This window comes from Cryptomeria japonica, chromosome 4 (assembly GCF_030272615.1).
Source record: "Cryptomeria japonica chromosome 4, Sugi_1.0, whole genome shotgun sequence".
In the NCBI taxonomy this organism is placed as follows: Eukaryota; Viridiplantae; Streptophyta; class Pinopsida; order Cupressales; family Cupressaceae; genus Cryptomeria; species Cryptomeria japonica.
In genome coordinates, this window is record NC_081408.1 from 404,862,941 (window position 1) to 404,885,874 (window position 22,934).

General features: G+C 36.6%; 1 protein-coding gene across 1 annotated transcript in view; it reads left to right on the forward strand.

Annotated features, from left to right (window-relative positions):
• LOC131074691 (uncharacterized) overlaps positions 1-21,318 on the forward strand; it is a 30,823-nt gene extending 9,505 nt beyond the window's left edge. Inside the window, exons 2-11 of the mRNA XM_058011375.2 lie at positions 7,631-8,715; positions 11,144-11,899; positions 11,991-12,506; positions 12,652-12,743; positions 19,042-19,129; positions 19,327-19,441; positions 19,548-19,677; positions 19,793-19,967; positions 20,057-20,250; positions 20,345-21,318. Coding sequence (XP_057867358.2) covers positions 7,631-8,715; positions 11,144-11,899; positions 11,991-12,506; positions 12,652-12,743; positions 19,042-19,129; positions 19,327-19,441; positions 19,548-19,677; positions 19,793-19,967; positions 20,057-20,250; positions 20,345-20,813 — 3,620 coding nt within the window. The 3' untranslated portion in view covers positions 20,814-21,318. The remainder of the gene's footprint in view (positions 1-7,630; positions 8,716-11,143; positions 11,900-11,990; positions 12,507-12,651; positions 12,744-19,041; positions 19,130-19,326; positions 19,442-19,547; positions 19,678-19,792; positions 19,968-20,056; positions 20,251-20,344) is intronic.
• Positions 21,319-22,934: the final 1,616 nt, after the last annotated feature.

Consider the following 22,934-nt stretch of genomic DNA (forward strand, 5'->3'; position numbering starts at 1 on the left):
TTAAAGCTGATTACACAGTTCAGATTATATTATTAATGTAACTGAAGATCACCCAATATTCAATATAATATCACAACGTATTGGATAGCAGATCTCTGCTGTATGCACAATGATATCAATTGCTGTATGAACAAAGTTATCGACTGCTGTATGCACAAAAGATATCTACCGCTATTGTTATAACAACCATTTTTTCTGTCAGTTCTCGAATGGAATAAGGCCGAGATATATATACTCTCGGTGGTCCACAGAGTCACGACTCTATGTGGAATCAACATGATTCCACATAGAATTGTGACTCCTATGTGGAGGAAGGACCATTGATAACCGATTATAACATACACAATGTTTGACCAAACAATTAGTAATCGGTATAATTAGTGAGACCGATACTATTACTTAATAAACAACTATTAATCATCGCTCTTGATAATCGATATACAAACATAATCAATCCTATGTATAATTCGATTGTCATATGGATGATTATGGAGCAAATCGATCATCATATAATATTGTGATCTGTGATCAGAATGTGCATATACAGTGAAGTACGATCAAGGGAAGAATTATCTGACCGTTGCTATGTATTTTTTTCAACAATAATAAATTAAAATTATACTTGATTACATTTATGTTAATTCTTAATACATAAAGATTATTATATTCACGATTCCATCTTAATTCATTTGCTAATGTCTTTGAGTGGATAGGTTGGTCTGTATAGGGAGGGGCAAGTAAATCCTCATAAGTGATAGTGAGCCCAAGATGGGTAGGGGCGAAGTCTTGAAACCTTGAGGAAGCCTCCTTGTAGATTGGTGTGAGCGCTCTATGACAGTAAATCCCCATCCCTCATTAGGGTTAGGAAATAAGTTAAGATGGGTCTAAATATAATAAATAGTGAATGTATTACGAATAATAATTCATTCATTAGTTTAGTAATATGAATTTAAACTTAATAATGCATAGTAATGTATGTCAACTTTTGGGAAACAGGTAGGCTCCTAGTAGGGGACATTACAATTGGTATTAGAGCTATATCTTGCCATCCTGTGAGAAGATAAGTTAATGCAACATAATCAAAGGGCATAAAGAGCCAAAAGGGAAAGAAAAAATCTAGTAGCAAACTCTAACTCCAATCAAAACAATAACATGGATGAACAAACAGAAGATGAGTTGATAACATTCATGGAGTTTACAACCAAAGCATTAATGTATCAGAATGAACGCACCCAAGTGCTTCTGCAAACCCTACAAAACATGAGTAATTCAATTAATAATCTTAAGACCAATCCCTCAAGTGGGGTAGACATTAGTTCAATCCATTTAGAAAATAATAATGGGTCCTCTAAGTGTTGATATTGCAAAATATTGGCTCAAAGATAGAGTGGTTCAAGGCTTAGGGTTTAGGATTTATCAAAACTTTTACATTCTTGTGAAGAAAACCCTAGAAATGATATATTTCGCTGTTACTTTTTCCCACTTAAAACCGAGGATACCCTTTCCATGAACGGGTCCATTTTATTCCCTAAGTAAAATGTTGGCTAACCGGTTCGTGAGATGAAATTTCCTAAGTCAAATGCGTAACTTCCCTATTACCGGTCCCCTTCTAATTTTTAAATGCTCACACTTATATTTTCTTAAGTCCAGCAAGTGCTAAATACCCCGACCATATGTTAAAGAATGGATAGATCCAATGGCTAGCGCTTCCCCGCAATCAAAGATGCGAGGATTTTAATGACCGTGGCATCGCGAGATGATGCCGCGTGTTATCAGAGGTTAGCAGCGCAACCAGTTGAAAGCTTTGTAATACCGGTTTGCAGGCGGTAAAGTTCGGTCTACTAATAGTCCCATTAATTTGCACGTGCTCAGAGTGAACGAGGATGTTTTATCCTAAAGTAAAAGGTGCTTGATTTTTAAGTCTTGAAGGAGTTGACGAGTAGTATGCAAAGTGGTAAAGATCGAACAGATCAGACGACCCTCGTATTCTTGCAATAGAATTTGCAAGGTGGTTACGGACCACGGTATCGCAAGATGATGCCACGTGTCCCTGTCTGATCATGAGGCCTTACAGGGAGGTTGCTGACGGAGCTTAGTCGAAGAATGATATGGCACTATCCAGTCAGGATTTTGCGGGTCCACAATACAATTGGAAAGTCAAACTACTAAGTTGGTAGGAAATGACCGTTAGATTTGCCAAGTTAGATGAGATTTGCGGTTGAGTTTCAAATGAGAAGTTTGGATGGATTTCTGGAGGCATCGGTTATAGCTCGCGGGAAAGGGCAAAACGAATGGGATTCAGGCTTGTCGATTCAGGATTGATTTGACAGTCAAAGATGATAGCTCAAAGATGTGAAAGGATTTGGATAAGCTTCCAGTTCAGGTGTGATGAATCACGAGTTCTCTGATGAATTCAGAGATTTACTTGTTGACAGAAATCCTGAAGCAGGAGATTGTACACTGAAAAGAGGAATAAGATCAGAATAAAATCGTTCGCATCAGGAGAAACTTGACAGAAGAATACAGTAGATGTGATATGCATGAATTCTAGTGTCTATAGTTGGTAGAGCAAATTGAGAGCACCAGAGTGATGATGTTTCAAGAGCAAGCACTACTTGATGAAGTATGGTTCATCTATAAATACAGCAAGGTGGTGATCAAATCGGTAGAAGAGTATGAAGCCTTTTCATTTTCTAGGTGCAATTTTTCTTTCTGCAGAAGAAATGATGTTCGAGCAAGCTTATAGATGGAGTTGCAATATACTCTGTGATACTGGATGGAATCTCTCTTTTATGTGTGAGTATGTCTATTGCCATATGGGATGTGAAAGTGGGGAGGATTGCCAGAGGGGGCGTGAAAGCCCTTTCTTGTGAAGAAAGGTCACGCATGGCACAACCGTTGTGTCTACTTAGTCTCTGGGTGGCAGAGGGTTCTGAGACAGAGCCCGCAGAGAAACAAAAAAGGGACATGTCTGGGTAGGGAGCGGCAACAATCCATCCATGTAGCTGCATGGAAGCTACGACCCCTCCCCAGCATATTATGTTTCCCCTCTATCTTCACCTCCCACTGCATATTATGTTTCCCCTCTAGCTTGAGGGGCAACTTTACCTCTTTCCGAGATCGTGTTTCCCTTTCTAAGGAAGGGAAATACTCTATGGGACAAAAATGCAACATCTCACACGCCATCCGAAGGTGTTAGGGTGATAACGACATGACTCAAACGGTTTTGCTTCTACCAATTTTCGGTTTGAGAACAATGATTCACAGGTGCCGGCGCATAGACATGTGTATATTTTGAAACATAATTGTACATAGCCTTTAGGGCTAATTATCAAGGAATGAAGCTATTGTTGACAAGTGTCTTATGGCCTGAAGCTTGTTGCTCCCTTATTTTCTATAAAAGGGAATGCAAGGCCATTAGTTAGGGTCCGAATTTTTTTGAGAAAGATCTCTGTAAAATAGATCTTTTTGCAGGGTTAGGTCCAAAATAGTTCTAGAGAGTCGTAGGAAATAACATGGACTGTAATGTTATTTTGCAGAGCAAACTTGTAATAAAATAGTGGCAGTTTCCCCTTTTTTAAATGGGTCACTCTGTATTTGAATTTGGCTATCATCTGATAAAAGATAGCTCATAATATTAATGCAAATATAGTTTCCTAATCTTTACTCTCCTGTGTGTGATTTTATCTTCTTTTAAGCAAATGGGATCAAGGGTTTCTTTTGTTTATTGCATTGTTATGATGCATGTACTCTTTTATTCAATGCTTTAATCCAAGGGGTTAATTAAAATGCTTGAATAAGATTACGGAGAAAATAAGGCTCACCATAGGATTTGATAAGTAGTTCAGATAAAGGATTATAAGCAGATTAATACTGTAAGGCAGTATTATTTCAGGCAAGACCAACTATTAGATGAAGTTTTATCAGATTTTCAGCAACATTTTTCATAGACTCTGTAGCCCAAATGAACAAGGCACTGATTTTTGCAAAAAAATCTCATTAGGTTATCAGTTTTCCGGTTTTATCTTCTTCATGATCTCTTAGAACGAATCTCATAAACAATCAGAACAATCATTTGCTAAGATTTATGTATTTTCTGAAAATAGTCTCATCATCTCTCATACCCCAGGTTAAGGTTGAGGATCACTGAAGGATTTGCCATCCTTGAGCATTCTCCCTTTTTGTTGAGTTTTATTAATGAGATAATTTGCTTTGTTTCCAGTAAGTTCCTGAGTATCCTTGCGGAGAGCAGAAAATTTCTTATTGAAGGGATCACCCTCCCTGGTTTTGCAGAGCTTAAAGTGCAGGAGGACCCTCTATCCTTGTTATTGTTGGTCCAAGCTTGACAGATATTGATAGTTGGAGGTGGCTCTCCATAGATATTTGGAGGAAATCAACTTGGTCTTTGCCCTGTAAGCAGTGTAAACCCGTCGTCCGTTTTTGGGAACCAGCATATTACACAGTATCTTATCATATAAATGTTTGAACTTTGAACAAAGCAAAAAACAAACCAAATCCTGTTCTGTTTTAAGATACAAAAATAATCTCCTCGCCTTTCCTGCTGGACGTTGCAACTTGTTGCATTTGCTCCTCGGGGTCTTCGACGTTGTCATTATCCTCGAGAGGGAAACCAATCCACAGTGTATGTCGGTTCTGCCTCTTCCTCGACTTCCTTGGGCGGCCACGCTTGCGCTTTGTGGATATGGAGCTTCTGGACTGGGAGGATTTGGCCTCGAAGTCTCCCCATTTCTCCATTTCCATCTTCAACTCTCGCTTCTCCCACGTCTTCAAAAACTCCTTGACTCCATGCAACCCTATCTGTGCAGAGGCATGCCAAATCTCCTTGTTGCAATTGGCACTCCATATGAGGTAAGGGCGTAGATGAGGTTTGAATTCACTGGCATGCAACCAGGTACCATTTGGACATACAAAACCCGCGCCATCCCTAGTCATCCTCAAGAAACTATCCAAATCTCCACACCATTCTTCTTGAACACAACCTCGTATGATCCACTCCACTTGCTCTTTGCTCTCCAACTCCAAACACCAAGCTGCGAACATGGAAGCAATCTCGACATTCATTCGGTATTTGAATTCACCTTGCATGTACTCATCGCCGAAAACAATCTTTACCCTCGTAAGAAAGGTCATCTCTTCAAACAGGAAAATGTTTGAGAGTCTCTCATTAGAGGTCGACCCCCAAAACGCCATCATAGGTCGCGTGGCTTGGAGAGAAAAGTTCAGCTCCATTACATACCCTACGAAACCGGTTTGATAGAGAAGAGGTTGAGTTGAGTGATGGTATGATCTTTCCAATGCCTTTTACATCTAAGTCCAAGCTTGTTGAAGAAGCCAATCCAACCACCTCCTCGTCCTTACAAGGCAATTTAATGCATTATTCTTACGAGGTTGGCAAATATAAATGGGAGGGACATTAACTTCCCTCGCATGCGTGAGTTGCTGAGCGTCGCCGCCACCTATTCCCCTATAATGCCATGGTTTAAAACATTCGCTAAATCTGATAAAGATTTAGGATGAAACCATATCTTGGTGCACCAAGTTGGAAAGATCTCGTACTATGATTTGATTTGCATTTATGGTCTCTGGGTGCCAATCTTGGATTGAGTTTCTTACCATTGCTAGTTTGTCTAGGTTAAAAAAAGTCTCCATGATCTAGCCGTTAGGAGAAAATACTTCCCACCTAATGTCGCCAACTTGCAACTCAAACGCTTGGTTAGCACATGCATCAGCGTCCATGTTCCCTTCTCTTAAGATGTGGGATATTTTGAATTCTTGAACGGCATTGAGAATGTTTCTAATCCATCTAATCTCCTTATCTAACCTCCAGTTTTGAGGTTCGCCTCGAATTAAAGCCTGTGTGATAATTTGGGAGTCGCCTTCCAAATGTAGCTTGTCAACTCCTAGTCTTTACCGTACTTGAACCGCCAGAGAAGCTGCTTTTACCTCGGCTTCATTGTTTGTGCCCAAAGATAAGTGTTGTTTGCATCTAGCAATGATCATTCCATTAGAGCGTTTGGCAACACATCCAGCACTAGAGGGCATCGGATTACCACGAGATGTGCCATCAACATTGATTTTGAGTCTCCAAGTACTTTTAGTGAAAGGGAACTTTTTATTTTTAAATAACTTTTCCCTTCACTTAAGTTCCCACATTAATAAAGTTAAATAATTAATTCAACTTAATAACAACTTTATTGTTAAATAAATTAATAATTGCAAACGATTATTAAAATCTCTAGTCAAAATCGATACTATCATCAACAAGATATTATTAATGAGTTCACTGTTTATCCAAACCTGGCCCAATTGACTTACTATAAATAGTAGGTATCTAAAAAAACATCAAAACACGTCAGAATCGCCTGCAACTGAAACTGCCTAGGCCAAATATCCTCAAGATCCCTTGAATGTCCTGGTTAGCCTACGGGACCATGGAGAAATAGGCTAATGACAACATCATATGTTGTGTGATAGAAAGGGGACATTACATGATTCATTTCTGATTTAGTTTACATTATTCATACCTCTTTAAATACCTCATTTGTTAAAGCAAGTAGTAAGGTGGAATTAATGTTATAGTACATGAATTTGACAAATTTTGATAGTTTGTGGATCAAGCTTGAGACGAATGATGTATCCATAATGCATTGACACATTTCAGTCCCCTTGTTGAGGGTTTCGACATGGGAGGAGGATCCTTGGGGGCATCTTCATCTAGTTTCAAGAGTATTGTTGGTCATAATTCAACAATTGTGACTCTCCAAAGAATCTTGATGATGAAGACCTTCAATTTCTAGAGATTAATGGTGACATTTTTAATTGCATGTGATTCTATTGATGATATATTTTGATGATGACATTATGTCTATAACTATAAACATTTTGGAATATAGTAAGAATTGTCAATGAGTCTATATTTCCTCTCAAATAATCAATCTCCTCTTATAGCATTAGAAAAAAAATAAAGAAAAAAAGCTGCATCTGATACTGTATCTGTGTCCATGCAACTCTGGTAAATTAGTGATCAATAACTGTTAGCAGTATCTTCTTGAATTTTCAAAAAGTATATCAGTCAATGGGTAAACAAATGATCCAATTATTTACAGGTATTCATGTTAGTATTTTCTCATGGATTTTTCAAATATTAGATTTGTCTGCTCAGTAAATTGGCAATCAAGGCTTTGTATGTATTCTTACTCTTAAAAATTTCTTACACAAGTTTCAAAATATAGTTTCATAAAAAGAAGGAAATTAACTAATGCTTTCGTGGGCAGTTATATCTAGAGTAAATTCTGGATCAACTGAGTGCTTGTTTATGGTCTGACATATCAAGTGAGCTGCCTTAGTCATCTTCAAAGAGAGGCAGCTCACTTGAAATGTCAGACCTTAAACAATCACACAGTTGATTCTTAAATATCAAACCATCAATTTCAAAACTTCATTCCTTGATTTCTGAAATGAGAACTTCAATAATTAACTGTAAATATATGTTTTTGTGTAATATATTAGCCAATAATATGTAATTCTTTAATTTCTGAAATGAGAAATTGGGTATATATATTTTTGTAATTTTTTTTATAACATAACTCAAAATTTGAACTGATTTCAGGTGGGAACACCCAGCATAGGGCTCAAATCCGGGTTGCTACTCTTGAATTTGTTACAAAAGAGATGATTGCTATCAAAAGTCAATCGGTAAGGAGATCGGTGGTGGCACTTACAAGGTATTTGAGTGTGAAAGCTCCGGAGAAGACTGATGCCCGAGCACTTACAGTGGAGGCAATTCTGATGATTGTTAGAGAGTTGAGTGGAAGGGAACAGAGGGAGTTTGGGAATTTTGTGGCTAAGCTGTCTCTAGGAAAGCCTCGTTACAGACTGATGGCAGTGGATCTGGCTGTTTCCCTTCTTGGAGCTCTGTCTGATCCTTTGGGGCTGAACAGAGAGGTTGAGGTTGAAAGAGAGGACAGCTCTATTGTTGAGCAACTGGAAAATGCAGATCTTTTTGAGGATGGAAATGCGGCAGATGCTTTGATGAACAAGGAGACAGATAATGGGGATGAGGATTCCATGTTGGAAGGTGCTGAGTGCTCTGACAAGGACAATCAAGGATCTGCCAATGTTAATGCCAATGCCAATAGCAGCAAAGTGAGTCTACAGACAACAAAAAACATTTGGTGGGGAGAGAGGTGCCTTGAGGCCCTGCTTCACCGTTGTTCTGACAAAGTCCCTGCAATACGTGCCCGTGCCCTCACAAACATGGCCCAAGCTATAGAAATTCTCTCAGCTGATATGGAACATCGGATTCGTTTGCAAGGATTAATGGGCTTTCGGGGTGCAGAGAACAATATGGTTCATGGGTTGAATGCACAGCCATCAGATGCTGAAAAGTGTTTCACTCCAGGGCAGGAGTGCCCCTCCTTTGGACGTCAGACACCTTCACCTCATTCCAATGCAGATGGTCTAGGTGCAACACCAATCACTCCAGGGGTAGCTCATAGGGATTTAGGATTTCTGTTGAGGAGACGGTGTATGGATGAAAAAGTGGCCGTTCGAAAAGCTGCTTTGAATCTGATGACAAAGTCAACAGCTCTTTTGGGGAAGCCTCCAGATGAGACGATGCTGCAAGCAATGGGTGCAGCCTGTAGTGATCCCATGGTTAGCATTAAGAAGGCTGGATTGTTGGCTCTATCAGAGGTACAATTACAAACTTTTAGTTTTGATAATAACTAATAATAGTGTCTAAATCAATTGGTACAAAGTGTTTATGTTTAAGTAATTAAATAGGATTCTCTGTTATTGTTTTGCTTCTTTTTAACAATTTAGATACGGTCTGCAATCCATAGCTACCTAACCCTTTGTAAATAAGCAACAGTTACAGATGTATGTGTTGTAGATAGTAGGATTCACCTCAATGTTGTTCTGTATGAAATACATTTTAAGTTTCTTGGTTCTGTGAAAAACAATGAGCTATGATTCATTCCGGATAAATCTTTTCCTTGGTTGCAATTGCCTTCTTAGAAGCTATTATGATTGATTGTAACCCTTTTTGCAAAATTTTATGATTATTGGACCATTCTTCTGCTTGTTTTTCAGAAATTGAAGAATCAATTGTTGTGCAAGGATCTTGCATAGCGGAATGTTTCTAATCTGTGCATTCTGCTGAGAGCTAGAGACATAAATTCACCAAGTCCATTGCAAGAGGGAGAGCCTACAGAAGGAGACCAAAATCGTATGAACATTATAAAACATAAACTCAATTGCAAATTAGTAACATGCTTTAGTCTATCTGCTGTTAAAAAATCTCTCCCCCAAAATCTCTTAACGCAATGAATGCCAAACTTATATACAAACCCACAAAGAGATTCAGTTACATATCTTACAATGAATACGTTATTGTTTGTATCTAGATAAATGTTTCCTTGTTGGGCCACTAGCAGATCAACAAGTGATCCTGTTGCTCTTTCACTCCCTGAGTCTGTAAATGCATTATGACTTTTAAATGGTGCATGTTGTTCTGGCTGTTATTTGAATGGGGTGGCTGCCAGAAATCAGTACAAGTGCATGCTAGCCACTACCATATTGAGGGCTTATGAATGGTCTTTATATTTGAGGAAGTCTAGTGCATGTTATATAATAAGCTCCAAACTTGTTAAGAATGTGAAAGCTCTCTTATAAAATTTTCAGCATAATGAAATAATGATCATGTGGTAACAGAATCATTTAATCTATTCCTAATATATAGTAGAAGCAAATGGATGGAGGTGGGTCAGAGAGTTAATACATCTTGTAAATTTCAGATATGATCAGATGGGTTTGAAGAAGATGTGACATTACCCTGAGCATGGGTTTACTTTATAATTATAAGCTGGAATATAATTTGAAGAGTTACAGAAGTGTCTCCTACCCGGTTGGGTTTTGTCATACTAACTAATTGGTAAACTTTTAAAATCTTCTGTGGTTTCAAAGCAATCAATTTTCTTATCTTGAATTGGTTTACTAACAAAGTATTTTCTTAAGGTATTTCTAAAAAATCTGCTTAATTGCTTCCTACATTTGCATGATAGAAGGATCTCCTCCTAATCTATAGAACCTTGTCTGATCAACTGGAAATGCTGATTAATGGAATCTCCTTAGCTACACAAAGTTTGCTGAATCCTCAAAGGATCCTTTTCTGTTGATCATTAGTTATGGTTTTATAATGCACTTTTTCATTGAAAAAACAAGTTCTCAAATACTTTTTTTTTGTATAAATATATTCTTTTTTCACCTTTTTCTATAGTTTTCAGGTAAACAAAGAGGCTCATTGTTTCATCTTTGCAATTCTTTTGTAAACTGTGGCACATCAGTGCCAACGTTTACAAAAAGCAAGGTGAAAAATTCAGTCTTGAATGATTTTTTTATTGCTTAAGCAATAGCACATGCTATCTCAGAAGTTGTAGAACTTGTAGTTGTTCTATCGTTGGTTTGTTTTGGTTTTGTTGGCTTTTAGTCATATATTTCTTTCGTTTTGTGTCCAACTTGTTTTATTGCTCACTGGACTTGCTTTAGCATTGCTTGAATAAGTTCTATAGACCATCCTTCTTAGATTCAAGCTTCAGCTTCTTTTGAAGGGGAATCAGCAGAAAATTACAAGTACGTGGCAATAGAAACTTGCTTTTTGTGGCATGTCTCATAAGGCTAAACATTTAGGAGTGCTCCAAGTTCCAGTTTTCTTTACATGTGGGAAAATATAGTCTATGCTGAAGATTAGCCCATCCAACACTCGTTTCAAAAGCAGTTTTGATGTGGCTTTTAATTGCAATGCAACAGAAGGATGATCATTTTCTATGAAATACTAGTCATTGAAATCAATTTGTTTCTCTTAGTAATCTGGGGATACTTAAGATCTGGATTTTTTGACAATGGCTAGTAATGCATTGTAAAACCTGTTTGAACTTATGGTTATGCTGACAAATAGCCCTGGGATAAATGTTGTCTGCATGGTTGAATATGTTGTAAGCCTTTAGTCTTTTGTCATATTTCTTGTTTGGATTTGTCTTCTACATTTGTTTTTATCAGATATAAATTTGTATAGAGGTTTTGGTCATAAATTTTTCCTCATATTTTCAAGATATTTGCATAGGTATTCAGAAAATTTCCAGTTGATAGAGTGATTTCAGAATGGTTGCAATCTGTACTACCATTAGTAACAGATAATGAAACAAGTATTCAGGAGGAATGCTTGAATCTATTCCAAGAGCTTGTTGTAGAACGCATTTCTTCTGTTGCAGCCGAGAAGGCATCCAGCAAGAGATCAAATTTCTCTAATGTATCTTTAGTGCGAGGTCAAAATCAAGAGATGGAGATGTTATTTCCCCAAGGTGTTTTGTCCTTATTAAAAGGACTAGCTAATGGAAATATAGCATCCTGTGTGAAGCGAATATGCATGCTTTTGGGTAAGAAAGGCCACCTGAAAACAGGAATAGCCTTTGCACTTCAGAACATTATCAAAACATCTGAATCCCTGTCACAGAAGCACTCAATACCTCTAGATAAGTGGATTGCTCCCCCTGGAACATGGCTGTTGCTCTCTGAAGTTTCACTATTTGTTCCCAAGGCATTAAGTTGGACTTTTCTGCGTCACCATTGGAAACTTCTTGATAGAACAGAACAGACTAATGAAATGTCCCAGGGAACACCATATAACACTCCTGTGAAGCAAGGAATGGAAAATAATTTCGAAGAAACTGAAGCTATGTCTATTGGTTGGGCTACAGATAGAGTATTTTTACTTCAAACGATATCAAATGTAGCTGTGGTCCTTATCTCAGATGCCGCTGCAGAACTTGCTCATGACTTGCTCATACGTGTGGAGGCATTCAATATGCATCCTAGGGAGGTAAAATTAAGCACTTGTCAAACATATTGAAATTTATTGCTTTTGTGTGGAACTGCAAATTAGTTTTAAAGTTTGAATTCATAATGTACAGGTTGATGCACATGTGAAGGCTCTCATAACTCTATGCAAGCGGCAGGCATCATCAGAAGAAGAAGGAAATCAAATAATCTCTGCTTGGGTTGGTCAACTTCTTTCTAAAGCTGAGGAAATACTGGATGAATACATATCACAGTTTTCAAATGCTGATAATATCAACAGCTTTAAGACCCCCCAGCCTTTGAGCAAAACCAGGTCACGGATGAAAAAGAAAGGCAATGCCATATCTTCAGATTTTGCCAGCCTTTCAATACAAGTTGTTACTGCAATTTTTACCGTAGGTGCACTTGTTCTTGTTTGCCCCACAGCTAAACTGGGGCGTCTTGTTACCTTACTGCAAGCTATGGTTACATCGAAAGCCCCAACTGCAGAAGGAACAAAGCGTTTCGGTGCTTCTATTTTTCCAAAACAAGTTGCACCTGCTGTGTATACACAAGCTTGGGTCACTCTTGGCAAAATATGCCTTGCAGATGATAAACTTGCCAAGTCTTGCATCCCTCTTTTTCTACAGGTAGTGTATTAGATATGTCCTCTGCATGGTTTATTAATTTTATATTCATTATATTTCAACCATTTTAAAGGTTTGGTGCTGGTACATAGCTGTGTTCTTTACCTGCATAATCTGAAGTTTTATGTCGTTATAATTTGTTTGACAGGAGCTTGAAATAACAGATTCTCCAGCTATCCGTAACAACATTATGGTTGCAATGAGTGACTTTTGTGTCCGCTATACTGCTCTTGTTGATGGGTGAGAGGATTCTCTTAAAGCTCTTGAGTGCATTATTAAACTTGAGCCATATTAATGATGTCATCTGCTATGTTTTGACTTCTCTTGATTCATTATGAACACCTCCATCGTTTGGCTCTAAAATGCATTTTTTTCTTTGACATCAACTTAAATTCTTCCTCAATGGTTATTACTATTTCCAATTTTCCAGCATATCAAGAGAGTTAGCAAATCAAATCTGCAAATTTGGTTTAGGGGTCAAAGTTTTACCATCTGATAATACTGGACGGTTCTTCCTTTTCTTGATCCTTTGCAAGATCACTAGTGATTCCTATACTGTCATCTCTGTCACGATCCTAACTCAGCTTTGGAGCAGATTTTGCATTAGCCATCAAACGCTCAATTATGACATCTCCATGCTGGGACACCACACTTTTACATTCCTTGCTAGCAATTCCAGCACAGAGATGTATTAATTCACCACCTATACAGATGTTTCTCATGTTAAACTTCGAATTTTATTTGCTTAAAAGTTCCCAAAATTGCTTCAGCAAACTTGTTCTGTACAGATTCTTAAATCATTGCATTTTTGAAAACCATATTCATTTGAGGCATTTTGTCAAACACTTCATGTCTTTTATATGCTTCCACACTTGGTATACATGTCTATCATGACATTTGTAACTATATTACCTGACAAAAACAATCCACTCCTGATTATGTTTGGACAGATGATATTATGTTCCAAGGTTCCCATTTGGTTTGAGCTGGAAGGATATTTGCAAAGGTCATGGAATCAAATCTACACTGGGCAACTGCATATACTTAACAGTTTCTAAAGCCTTTTCAACAAATCCATTTTGTGTGTACTTTGAAATCATTGTGGCCTTTTGAGACAATATTTCTTGAAGGTATTTTGACAAACAGTTTACATGCCCCGTATATGCTTCCTCATTTTGCATATATGTTGACTAGGGCAATTGTATCTACTGCACTCGATGAAATTCTTCTATCTGTTATGCTTTGATAGATGTCTATACTCTATTAAATTTGCGTTTTGACAGGCTGGAAGGGTGCTCACAAATGCTGTGGAACCTTATCTTTTTTAAAAACTATTGACTGCATTGCTGTTAGGTTCAATGAGAGGTTCTCAAAAAAACTACCTCCAATGGAAAACATGGCCTTGTATAAACAAAGCATATGGAGGATGTGCAAGAATTTGAATGACTAAACCCAAACACAACAAAGATGCCTGAACAACTTAGAACAACATTCAATTGACCAGGAAGACGTTGATGCTTCTAAGAATGCCTCCCCATGTCCTATGTCTCATTAATTTTGTATTTTATTACATTTGAACCTCTCAAAACACTGGCTGGCTCTTGAACTGCATGTGAAGTCAAAATTCTTTGCAGCCTACATGCAATGTGGGCTTTTTGGGATAATTTGCCAGACTTTTCAAACATATAACAGTGCAAAACTGCGTAAGAACCCTCAATTACTGGCAGTTTCTATGTATTTGTTGGACTTTTAAACTGCATGGGCAAAAGCCAAAATACTGCCTTGAATGCATTCCTGGGGTTTCGGAGATGATGAGCAGTTTTACAAAAACTGCAGAACTGTATCCAAAGTCTGCTTCCCTGTTATTATATACTTCTGGACTTCTCAACTGCACAAGCAAGTAAAACTCCTACCATTTTTTGTGTGTTTGACTATAGATTAGTGTAATATCCCCAATTCAGGACATTGAGATTTATGATTAAAATAAGTCTTAATTCAAAATTTAAACTTATTACTAAGGAACTTCGATACCATTACTGAGTGGAGCTAGCAAATATTGAGCAAAGAGCAGAAGATGTGAGGCAACTACATAAACAAGCAGAATTAACTACTTGACACCAAATTACGTACTGTAAGTGCCTCCTAAGCATTAAGGCACAATTCAGATATCGGAATAGAAGAAAGGAATAATAGTGCGATTGAGATCGTAGAAGACTATCGAACAAAGATGTCTGATGCAGGCAACGAAATAAGGAAGGTAGAATCCATCTTCAATAAACAGCGACAAGGGCCAATACAGCCGACAATAGCATAAGAAGTTATCAGCAAAGGCATGAACAAGGAAGATGTATGACACACGGACAACGTCAAAGCATTCATCCGTAACCAAGAATTAATCTCTATATTCTAATAGATAGCAACGGATTACTTACAATATGGCCGACATCCCTAATTATAACTGCGACTTAAAGATAAAAGTATATCTTGTTACACTAGAACAAACAACAAATGTTGAACGACGATTATAACAAACTAACTATAATGAAGAGACAAAGGACATGTCTCTTGGAGGCATCGCATCCCTTACAAAGTATAAAGTAGGTAATCCAACTTCCTCAAAAGGGCATGGTGAGTGCTATAGATTGTTTTCTGATTACAACTGAATAAACGCAAGGGAGTAAGCCGAAGGCCCGATATCGTGTACCTGAAGCAAAGGTCTGGTCACATCAGTTACAGTGCTATATATCCTGCAGAACGTCATGCCCAGATCTGAACAGTAGTAATCGTCTGTACATATTATATATTTCAAATCAGAAACAACCATTTCTATTACCATTAGCGATATCAATTTCTAGTTCATTACATATTAATATTGTCACAGCAAGTAATTGTGTAATTGGTGCAAATTAATATCATTATTATAGGATTACATTTCCAAATACCTAAGTTATCATAAGAATCAGACATTAATTATCCCATAATCTATATACTCTCCCAATAAGGGACATTACAATTAGCAAGATCAATTTCAGGAAGGGCACTGATCAAAAGTTCAAGTTCTGTATCATTGAATATTGATATAAGGTGTCTTGGTGAGGATCATTGATATAAGGTGTCTTGGTGAGGATTCATCGAATCCTTCCATAAAAGCTTTAATTGGGTGCAGTGGACATGAGATGGTGGACCTTGGAAAACTGTTTTGGCAACCACTCTTCCAACAAACTTGAATTATGATAGGTGTTCAGTTTGATAAACAGAATTTGGATTGGGCCGAAAAGTAGATTCATTTCCAACAGTAGTGAACAGCAGTACTCCTTTGTGTAATATCATCTTTGACAGTGGTTGTTACCATTCTCTTGTTTGTTGTCAAAGTCATTTAGATGAGGAGTCTAACATGATTGAATAGTGATTTCTGCTGGATGCTGCCATACATAAGTATAGAGAAGTCTGCAATGCGTGTCAGCAAACTCAACTGAGTTACAAATGTCAAAAGCAGTACTGACATCATTAGAATCATTCTGCATGACAGGAGTTACTAACTGCAATATTTTTCATAAAACAAAAAAAAGCCTCTCTAAATGGCAAAAGCCTTTATGTAACAAGGGGTAAAGGGCGTACAATAGATGTTGCTCCGGCACTTATATCTGCTGAATTAAGTTTAATGCTTAATACCACATTAAGGATTGTCTTGAATTGTGTGTAAAGATTCTTCAAAGAGGTAAACTATAGAACAAAGAAGGAATGATTTTGTTACTACTAGGTGAAAGATAAGTACTAGAAACATGTTTGTATGGAAAGGCCAAAGGAATGATTTTGTTACTACTAGGTGAAAGATAAGATAAGAAGTCTAGTATTCAAAGGATTCAAAAGCCAAGAGGAAAAAGGAAAGAAAAATTGGCAAAGGAATTGTTATGCCCCAAGTTTTCATCCAAGACATTGATGGGCAAAGAACATACAAACACTTTTTTTGTGATACAGTTGTGACACAAATGTGCAACAATGTACACAGACACACTAGAGATATCACTACACAACACAATGATAATTGGAGTGAGCAATGTCAATGCTCAAAGCATGATTGCATTAGTGAAAGTCTTAACCTTGTTGCATGACAACCTCATCACAACAATGATGATTGGTAAAATTTTCTCGAACCACAATGATTGGGTACTAGATCATAACGCCTCTCTCACAAACAAAAAGATTAGGACGAAAGCGGTACATTATCTCATCCCTAAAACTAAACAAGACACAAATAACATTCACAATGAAGTGGAAATGACATCTAAACTTTAGGTTTACCCACTCACTAGGAAAAACAATGAGGAGATCTAGGACTCACCAAGTTATACATTAGACTAATCTTTCTCACTCAAATGCACAACTTACAACACAAAACAATGAATAATTGACAAGGAACCTAAAAGACTTTTAAACCAAGTTGATAGGTGGATAAGGTAGATCCCAATGGACAACTATTACAATTTTTTTTTTGAAAAAGGTCAAGAAGTATCCACTATCTTAGTATCGCCCCTATTACTAGTGCAAACTGCCCCTTTCCAAAATGGGTAATTCAAGATAGTACACAGGTCCAAAACATATTTGCCAAGAAATTGTACCCTAACCCTTGGTATTAGTCTCCCATATTTTTGTCCCAGTTTTGGAGGTCCATATGTAGATGTCTCTAGACATTAGGAGACTCCAAATGAAGTTTTTGTCTCCTTTATATCTCCTATAAGCACCCTTTGAAAATCAAGAAACTTCCTACAGAGGTTTCTTAGATATATCACATAATTACATGGGATTTTCTTGAAGTGATGATATTTAGTTGACAGAAGTTTAAAGAACTAAACAAATGCACCAATCAACTTGTAATTTTCTATTTTTGTCATAAAAATTTACATGTTTTTTTGGTTGTAGAAAATTTCCTTATTAAATCCCAAAGAGGTAAGAATATGAAGAGAAACAATAAAAAAGGGTTTAGATGTGTACTTGCATTGAAATTTTATCAATTGAAAATATGATGATCTCCTAGTTCACCCTACCGTGTTCTTAAAAATAATAGCATTCCCCTCCTTGGTCGTTTGCCATCTTCAAGTGAATGTGGTTTTAAATAAATTTTTATATCATCTTCTCTCCTACAGCTCTCTTATCCTGATGATGAATCATGGAGTGTGATTCGAAACGTTGATGCAAAAACTTCTACTACACAGCTGAATCCAGAAGCATATATGAATTTAGCATGGACTGTGGAAATCTTCTCTCTCTAAATGATAATTCTTATCAAATATGAATATAATTAAACTTTTCTTTGTTGACATCTATTTGATTACTTTAACATGCTTGTTTTATTTTTAAGCATTTTAGCATTTAACATCCTTTAAAGATATCCTTTGAATGATTTTTTTCTAAACTTTTAATATATAATTGCTGTCTACATTGTTTTTTGAAAATGGTGTTCCAGTACTCATCCCTGTCTATTGTACTTGTACTCATACTTGTCCCTTGGTAACTGTGGTTCAAAATGCACTACAACGTTCCCAGAGGTTCTGAAACTGATTCGATGGTGTCAAAAGACTCCTAGTTAACCCCAACAACAAAGATTAATCTCCAAAGACACGAGCCAAGAGAAAAAAGACAGTTGACTTAATTTTGGATGTGGAATACAACTTGGAAGACACATGAAGTAGTTTTTAGGTGTCAGAAGTTAGAAATTTAGGGAGAAATGAAGTAGTTCAAGCCTCTTCGTGAAACTGCCAATTTCAGACAGGTGGCATTTCGTACTCGTTAAATAGATATTTCATATTAACCACTTTCATTTCAAATAACTAATTCATATTATTTCAAATGAATCTATTTGATTTTCTTTAATTTTGTTATCAATTAAACAATTAATTAAATTGCACAATTGATTATATGCTGGTGACCATCTATCTCTTTGGTTACAGCTCAGGAATTATATTCGCAGAATTGAAAAATACTCGCTAAATAGATATTTCATATTAACCACTTTCATTTCAAATAACTAATTCATATTTATTTCAAATGAATCTATTTGGTTTTCTTTAATTTTGTTATCAATTAAACAATTTATTAAATTGCACAATAGATTAGATGCTGGTGACCATCTATCTCTTTGGTTACAGCTCAGGAATTATATTCGCAGAATTTCAAAATACATTCGATTTTTCTCCACTGTTAAAGCTTGGGAATTATATTCACAATTTTGAACATAAATATAGTTTAGATGGTCATCTACTTATCTTTGCTTAAAGCTGATAAATTATATTTCCAAATTTACAGAAGGTAACAATGGGTACATGGCTGTTTACAAATGTTTATATACAGCCCAGGAATTATGTTCCCACCTATATAAAATAAATAAACGAGTCGTTATCTCTTTTGTGATGAGCTGTATGGAGCCAAACTCGTGACATTGTATTGTTGCCGTATCAGTTACCAATTTCAAACTCTGATGATGCTATCGTATTTTATTGAAATTTTTGAATCCCAGTTTACTAACTTCATATTGCAACAGATGCATTCCCAAGTTAACAAGATCTCTTCGCGATCCATGTGAGCTTGTTAGGCGGCAGACATTCATACTCCTTGCAAGGTTATTACAGGTATGCTATTGTGCAGGAAAAACATTGTACAGCTTCCCAATTAAGTAAGAAAGAAAACAATGCAATCTTGGTGAGAACCATTATAAACCTTTGAGTTGCATTGATTTAGTGGAAAAAGACCCTAATAATCAGATTCATGCTTTTAACTCTTCTGCCATTTTGTACATGTTTTCAGTTTGTAATGTGTGTTGTTACAGAGGGATTATGTCAAGTGGAAGGGGGTCCTTTTTTATCGGTTCCTCTTGGCTCTTGTTGACGAATCTGAAAAGATCCGACGGTTGGCAGATTATCTATTTGGGAGCATTTTGAAAAGTGAGAATTTTATAATAAGAACAGTGGGAAATTGTAACTTTTCTCTAGCGAATGTTTGATTGCTTAAAAGTGTCTGCAGTTACTTATGGATAAATCTGTACTGCAGCAAAGGCACCACTTCTAGCATATAACAGTTTTGTTGAGACTATCTTTATATTGAATGATTGTCATGCACACGCTGGTCACAGTGAGACATTTCAGACCTCAGAGAGTGATCGCCGTTTGTTTTCTTTAAGGTGATCTAAGGCGGCTTATTAAAACAGAACACTATATGGAACATGTGATAAAAATGCTTTACTGTAAGATATTTAGTGATTAGCTGAAGTTCACATAGTTTCTTTTTATTTGCAGAGGTAGCAATGAATCAGTATCCTCAGAACGCATGCACATTTATGTTTCCTTACTAAAACAGATGGCACCTGAGCATCTATTGGCAACTTCAGCAAAACTCTGCGCAGAAATTCTTGCTGCTGCAGCTGATGGTTTGCTTAATCTTGACGATAATGCTGCACAGTGTGTACTTCAGGTATGCTTATGAGGTTTGGAACTATATTGCACTGTTGTTTGCCGCTTTGTCACTACTGGATTTTCTGTGCTGAAAATCGTTGATATCAGGATGCACTACAAATACTAGCATGCAAAGAGATGCGCATTCAAGCTAATCGATTAGGTGGAGGGGCTGAAAATATGGAGCTGGAAGAAGAAAGTGGAGCAGCAGCTTTTGCTGCAGCCAAAGGGCGAGTTGTTACACAGATAGCGAAGAAAAATTTAATACAGAATGCCATTCCAATCTTTATAGAGCTCAAGAGGTATGCGATAAGTAATATTTTATTCTTACGCCTTTAACTTTCTTGCTATAAACAACCACAACCATCAATTTACGTTTGGAGATTTGATTTTCAGGTTGCTTGAGAGCAAGAATAGTTCTTTGATAGGCTGCTTGATGGATTGCTTACGCATGATATTAAAAGAGTACAAGAATGAAATAGATGAAATACTCGTCGCAGACAAGCAGCTTCAGAAAGAACTCCTATATGATATTCAAAAGTATGAATCCACGAAAACCAAATCCCAAGTGCCAGCAGCAGTGTCAACTGTGCAAGATTCTGTGCCCCATAATGTGCAGAGCGTACCAAATAACAGCGTCCAGAGGACTAACAGTGCGGATTCAAAATTGCCTCCCAAGGCTCCTGCATCTGTCACGGCTTGCAATGGAAATGGCAAAGGAAAAGAAAATATTGACGTCCATGGTGCTACTGTAGGCAAGGCATCTGCAATGAAGAGGAAAACATTTCTTTCTCCAGGAATGGAAAAATCTTCAACAGGCCGAGTCAAATGGTTGGATCAGGCTTCTGGGCCTGGGCCTAATTAAGGGATGCCTTAAATATGTTGAAGTCAAAGAATGGAGCTGTGCTTCCCCTAATATAATTCCCGTATCAATAAGGCAGAAGATTGCTTCTGCATTGGCAGATATTGCTGCTGCCCAAAATGTTAGAAGTGTGTTTCAGGAAGTTGCTGACATTATTTCCTCTCTGCTTCGCTCTTCTCCATATCTGAATCAACACCATTAATTCCCACTAACATGAAAGCCAGGGTTAATTCTGTACAGAACTCTGCAGGCTTGGCTAGTCTCACAAATTCTGAAGAACACGAATGTTTGCAACCAAGACAAAGGAGGCAAACATTTAGTGACACTGATAACTAGACAACTGGCATCTAGCACGATATCCTGTCCATATTGTATCATGTTTCTAACTAGAATTGCAAATACCTCATGTGCTGATACAGATTTAAGAATATTTATCTTCAATCGCCCAGTCTAATATAAGCACGAAGAGAGAAATACATGTCAAGTATTCCTTGACTGCTTTTCCATCTGACAAGAATGACGCAATTGTGTTATAGGGAGCACGATTCATAATTGTTCTTTCTACATGAAACAGGCAGATTATATTACTTGCTGGAAACTCTTGTCAACTATGTTGAAACTCAAAATTAAACTGCTTAATATGATTTGTTAAAACGATAAATTTCAGATCTTCACAAAATTAAAGGATTTTAGCAAAAATTAGGTCACCATAAATGTGCACGCTTAACAGGATAATTTAGTATTAAGCTGAGTACAAAAACAAAAAACCTGGTTTGAAACAACAGTTCTGACTCACAAGTTAAAAGGCAATCACTCGGCAAAAAGCTGTTTCCAACTTGAAGTTAGCCCTAGCATATCGAGTGGAGCCAAGCTGCTTGTGTTTTTCATTTGTTGAATGACAATGAAATTGCCAACCAGGATATTAGGAGATGGATATAACACAAAATAGGCATGTTGCCTCATACGAACCTTAACAATTGTTATTAGTTTTGTTATAGGCACCATAATAATGTATTCATTGCATTTATATTAAATTTTTTGAGCAACAATTTTATACTGTAATTTTTTTTTTAAAATAATTTAAAAAATGTTAATCTATCTATTCATGTTGGAAATAGTCATTTCAAAAATTAAATTATTATTATTATTATTATTATTATTTTTTAATTTTGTAGGTCAATTAATGACTTTAATAACAAAATATTTTATACATCTTCATAACTTTATAGTGTCTCCTTGGTTTGACAGGTTAGTTTGGCCTGTTCGACCTTGTTCTTTTGGGGTTTGCACCCTTGCTTGTTTTTTTAAATTTTTGATAGTTTTTGGCTTTGTAAAGGGTAAGCGCCCTAGTTAACGTTGCTTTTTTAATCAAAAACATTATAGTGTCTCCTTGAATGATATTTGTGATGTCATTCATATCAATCCAATTAAATATATAATTTTAAAAAAGTTAAAATACTTACCTACTTTATGTATTGTGTTTGCAACAATTATCATATTTTTTTTTACAATTGATTATATTTAATGTTTTGATTATTTTTTAATATTTTGTTATTTTTTATGTATCTGTGTTTGTCTTTAAAAAAAAATAAAAAAAAGTACTGCCATAAGGGAGCAGTTCCTATTTTATTAACAACAAAAATGATTACAAAGATAATAAGGGATTATTGATAAATATATCCAATCCCCTTCCCAATTTCTATTAGCCTACTAACTAACTTCATATATGCCTCAAAATCTTTCAAACAATATTTCTTGCCTACTCCATTCTTATTGAGTTTCTAGCCTTTTGTCATTTTGGTCTTTTTATTCTTAGCACTCAGGTCGAATCTCCAAAGTCTCCAAAGCAAGTTTTAACATTCACTGCATTCTCCTCTTTCACCAATTGATCCACAATGCTAAATGCACTCAAAGCATACCCCTAAATCTGAACCATAGGGGAGAACATATTTTTTATACACTTCACCATTGTGAATGTGTCCATTTGCCCAAAAGTCTAGACCCAGAATCTCTATTACCGTCATCTTCTCCTTGTCTTCCCTCTTCTAGAACAGTCTTTCGATTTGTTCCTCTGGAGTTTCTTGAAACTCTCCTCCCTTGAACCACATATACATTTGACCCTAA